The sequence below is a fragment of the Phaethon lepturus genome, unplaced genomic scaffold, assembly GCF_000687285.1.
Source record: "Phaethon lepturus isolate BGI_N335 unplaced genomic scaffold, ASM68728v1 scaffold16782, whole genome shotgun sequence".
NCBI classification, from domain to species: Eukaryota; Metazoa; Chordata; class Aves; order Phaethontiformes; family Phaethontidae; genus Phaethon; species Phaethon lepturus.
The window spans coordinates 52,778-57,429 of NW_010524221.1; the positions used below are offsets into that span (position 1 = coordinate 52,778).

Consider the following 4,652-nt stretch of genomic DNA (forward strand, 5'->3'; position numbering starts at 1 on the left):
GCCCTGGCGTTGAGAAATAAGCAGGACGCACACACGAGGGCACAGTGAGTCCAGTCACCAGGGAGACACGCACCATAATCGGGTACATCTGCTCTGGAGGCCAGCCTCTTGTTGGCAGGCAGACACCACGCCGGACTGCGGCAGATGTGTGCGTAACTTCGTCGAACATGTAGCCACAGACAGGCACGCAGCAGCACTCAGACAGCACTCTGTTCCATGCAGATCCATACATCACTGGGAGAAGGGACCCGCCTGTAGGTGATGTTTAACCACACTTCCACTAGAAAATTTTTAAATAAACAGCGATTACAATAGGTTTTACTTAACGAATAAAACATTTAGAGTAGTTCGAAGATGTCCACTGAGAGAGCACAAGTGGGGCACAGTAATCAGGATTTAGCTGCAGATTCATCCTCTTCTAAAAGGAGGTCATTTAATGCAATAACTGTAGCAGCAAAGTCAACCAGCTCCACAAAGTCTGATGTAATTATGTTAACACCCATAACACCTGGCTTCTGTGCTTTCACCCAATTCAAAATCATGGGCAGGTTCCTAAAGAAATTGAAATAAAGAAAATTAAACATTTTAAAAGAGACTCTTCTCTATACATGCTGTACTTATTTCAAATACATCATGCTGTTTACAAATTATGTTATCATCTCACATTTCTGATCAGGTCCTGACTGCCTCCCAAAATGCAACTGATGAGAAGACTGCATGCGGTCATTAGCTATCAAATAGAAATATTGGTCAGTCATCAATTCCAACTACCATGCATACAAAACCCTGCATTCACTGAACAAACTGTGCTTCAGGATTTAATGCTGCACTACAATTTCCTCCAATCCCGATTTCTTTTTACCCAACTACATGTTGAACCAAAAGCTTGATTTCACACAGCAGACTTCAGTGTAGCACAAAGTAAGGCTCTTGCCGAAGATGTTCGACTGCTCACCTCTGCCTTAGGGTGGGCAGGAAAGAAGTTGTTGGCAGCAGCATGCTGCTTTTCTGCCAAACTTCTTTCAGTCTCCAGACCCACCCAGAGCAACAGGATCCGGGAAACCAAACCCAGAATTGAGCCCTCAGCTCTACAGGGGTTGAACATCCCACCATACCTCACTGTAACCAGAGAAAGGCGAGGTGTCTTCAGGCATTGAGTTATATGGAGTTAACAATTCTACTGTGGGGTGAAATTTCAAGTAATTTCTTGGGCAGAGTGCAAGTCAGCAGCCTGCACGAGCTTTTTCGCACTCTAACATGCAAACACCAGGGTTTTCAGGACACCGACAAATGACTATATTAGAATTATTTAAATTAGTGCCATAATACACATACAAAATTATACAAGGCAGTGGTAGGCAAGTGAATTAGCTAACAGGATGGAGAAGGAAAAAAAAAACCACCCTAAAAACACCCCACAGCTCTTGCTCCAGTAAAAAAAAAAAAGAATCTTGTCAAGAACCAAGAGAGAACTTGAGTGAAAGCATAATTACTGTCCCTGTCAAGAGACAGACCAGACTTCAGCCAGTTAAGTGTGAATGTTGCACACTTCTTTAGCAAGAGCTTAAGAATGCTTAAATATTCATATTCAGGGCAAAATTTCCATATAAGAAGGTAGACATTACACAGAGCTGCAAAGACAGATTTAGATATACAAATCAGCTAGCATGTGTAAATGTATACGAGCAATCATGCTTTAGCAAACAGCAGCATCTATTTTAAATTTTCACAGTTTACTTTCAAACAAGTGGTAACGATGGGGCTGAGGGAAAGGGATGGTGTGAAAGCAGGCTTACAGCCTACCAGTGGCTTACAGTCTGGATTTGTGCCAGGACTCACTTGAAACAAAACTGCTTGCCCATTCCATGAAATTAGATGATCCTTTACTAGTTTTAAAATAGAAATTCAGTACAACCTTTCCTTTAACCACGAGACAACAGCACATTTAATATGCAGTACACAGGTGTAAGTTACCTCCGTGCTTTCTGTGAAGCAATCCCACCAAGCACACATATTTACATTTGTGCAACTTGTGACAGCAAACGCTCGTCTTAAAGCCCCTGAGCACCATCTAGTGTCTAATGCTGACCACACAGGTGTGGGCAAAAGCACAAGCCAGAGGGGAGGCCTGAATATATTGTGGCAAATACCATTTGCATTTAGTTATCTTTTGCTAGATTAATGTCTGTAAACATGAAGGAGACTGAAAACTCCATGATTAATATACTTCACCTGGAATTTTCTTACTTCTGTCAACAACTGTTGTGACTGAAGAAGCACAACACTTGCTCTTTTCAGAAAAGATTTAAAACAAGTTACATTGACTTTGGCTTCGAAATAACAATACTGTAATTACTTCTAGAGTGGCCAGCGATTCTGCCAAAGGGAACATGAATTGGCTGCTGAAGATGTTTATTTATCTTGCTGCTTAGTGTTAAGCTCAGTTGCTGATCAAATTAGACCAGTTGTGATCACCTACACAAGTGTAATTTAGAACTTACTATCATTATGGCAAGATAAATTGTTAGTGACATCAAAACAGGCAATATTAAACAGTGAGCGAGGAGACCAGACCCCACCAGGACTGTTACAGTTCTAGCAATTTTTAGCAAACAGGCTACAATGTGATAATACCATAAAATGAAGTCACATGGATCCTACCCTGGTCATGCTGTTAACACTCTTAAAAATCCCTGGCACTCTGTGCTACTGAAAACAAAACCCTCTTCTAATAATCTTACTCATGGGCAAATTAATTGCTCAACAGTCAGTGGTGTAAAAAGGTCAAATTGTTAATCTAATTTTCGGTAGAAAATCCCAAGATAATACTGCCCCATGTCATACATCTTTGGCCATTACTGAAGTTAGAGACAGATTTGTACAAACAAATACAAATCTGAGCCCACAAATATGCAATTTTCCTCTGTGGCACAAGCTTCTCCCGCCGCGAAAGTTCAGCCAATTTCGAATTAATTACTGGTTTAAAACAACAGGTCCAAGCCGTATTTTATGAAATCACATTACATTCAGAAAGAGCTCCAATTACCAGGAAACACACACTTACATATATACCCTGTTACTTCATTATTTTCAATAATTCTTTATTTTTAATGACTGCAAGTATCCCATGAGCAACAGTAATGAAGCTAAATTGAATGCTTTCATCAAGTTTTACTTCTAAGCAAAGATTTCATAGTTTCTTGCTTACTCAGTGCCTCTTTCAACATGAAACACAGTAAGTAAAGAACTGAGAAATCAAGACAAATCCTTACCTATGAACAAGTGTGTTCTTCAGACCACGAATTAGGTGCCGTGCAATCGTTTTCACTCGAGGCGTGAGAATTGCTTGAGAAACATGAAAAGTCCCGTAACGACTTCGTTCCTCAAGAGTGGTCTCCAGGAACTGCAACAGTTTGTGCACGTTGGTTGTATTAGCCCATGGTGCTGGCATTTTATTCCCTGGCCACAGGAAGGGGTATTCCCGATACAAAGGGTAGTGGTAGAATATGAGAACCTAACAGAACAAAGAAAAAAAGGAGAAAAAAATCAAAACCCACAACTATTTATCTTTAAACAGAATGTTGCATTAGTTTATGCTTATGCAGTATTGCCGTGGGTAGCATAGCAGTAAAGAGGACCAAGCAAATAGAAACTGCTCCCAAGTTATGAGTGTCAATAAATTTGTTGCACTGTTGCCAACAAAGGAGATGGAGGTCCGTTTGGTTAGCTATGAAGACAGGATTGCTTCAGGCTTTGAGGGTAATCAGTTTAAAATGAAAAAGTTGCCAGGAGTATACTGAAATGTCATTCAAAGCACTGTCAAAGAATGTTACCACCTGTACTGGAAGTTAGGGATTTTATTTGTCTTGCAATCTTATGCAGAACTCCTATTAAGTGGCTAAAGCGTACTGGGCTGACTGGCATTCCACTCGCACTTACTGCATGAGATGCCAAAGCCAGTGTTGCTGTCAGCAAAATCTTCTCTAAATCAGAGGTCTGTATTTTATGCCTTGTAAGGTGGTTCTATATCAGAGAGATGCAACAATTTTTATTAACACCCAAACTTAGAAATGATTCATTTTGGACCTTAGCACTGACAGCATCAGTTCAGAGCAACTCCTCAAAGCCTCATCTATTTTACAGTTGAGACATTACATGCAGTTGCTGAAACCCTTTTCTCAGTTTGTGCATATACATGTGAGCAGCTACCACAAAGAGGCCTTTAAATCCTGCCACTATAGATTTGGGCAGCTGCAAAGAAGCTAAGACATTCTGTAGATACCTTAGTCATGTTAAAGCTTATATGCTTCACACTGGCAAAAAGACAACAGTTTATCAAATTCTCACTACCACAAGTCAGCACAACATGGTCTTCCAGAAAAGGGAATCATTGGTAAGGAGCACAAGGCCCTGTGGATACTATCATTTACTTAAGGAACATGCTTGGGAACAGGACACAATCTAGCCACACTGTGGGTAGAGGGGCTACATAGCTGCAAATAAACAGAGCAAAACACGCACACTACATAGGAGGCCCAAGCAGGCTTTAAATTGGCTGTCAGCAGCATCCAATTCCTTTGAGTGGAACCAAGCCCAGCCTCTATTTAAATCTTAACCTTTTGGGTTTTAAAAACATTACACATTCTTTCCCT

At 40.7% G+C, this 4,652-nt stretch overlaps 1 protein-coding gene across 1 annotated transcript in view; it reads right to left on the minus strand.

Moving 5' to 3' along the window:
• Positions 1 to 389: 389 nt before the first annotated feature.
• The window catches only part of PLCXD2 (phosphatidylinositol-specific phospholipase C, X domain containing 2), a gene marked incomplete at its 5' end in the record, with an annotated part of 5,895 nt that continues 1,632 nt past the window's right edge, over positions 390 to 4,652 (minus strand). The window contains 3 exons of the mRNA XM_010282378.1: positions 390 to 552; positions 3,273 to 3,514; positions 4,635 to 4,652. The exon at positions 4,635 to 4,652 is cut by the window's right edge and continues 470 nt beyond it. Of these exons, the coding sequence (XP_010280680.1) occupies positions 390 to 552; positions 3,273 to 3,514; positions 4,635 to 4,652 (423 nt within the window). The remainder of the gene's footprint in view (positions 553 to 3,272; positions 3,515 to 4,634) is intronic.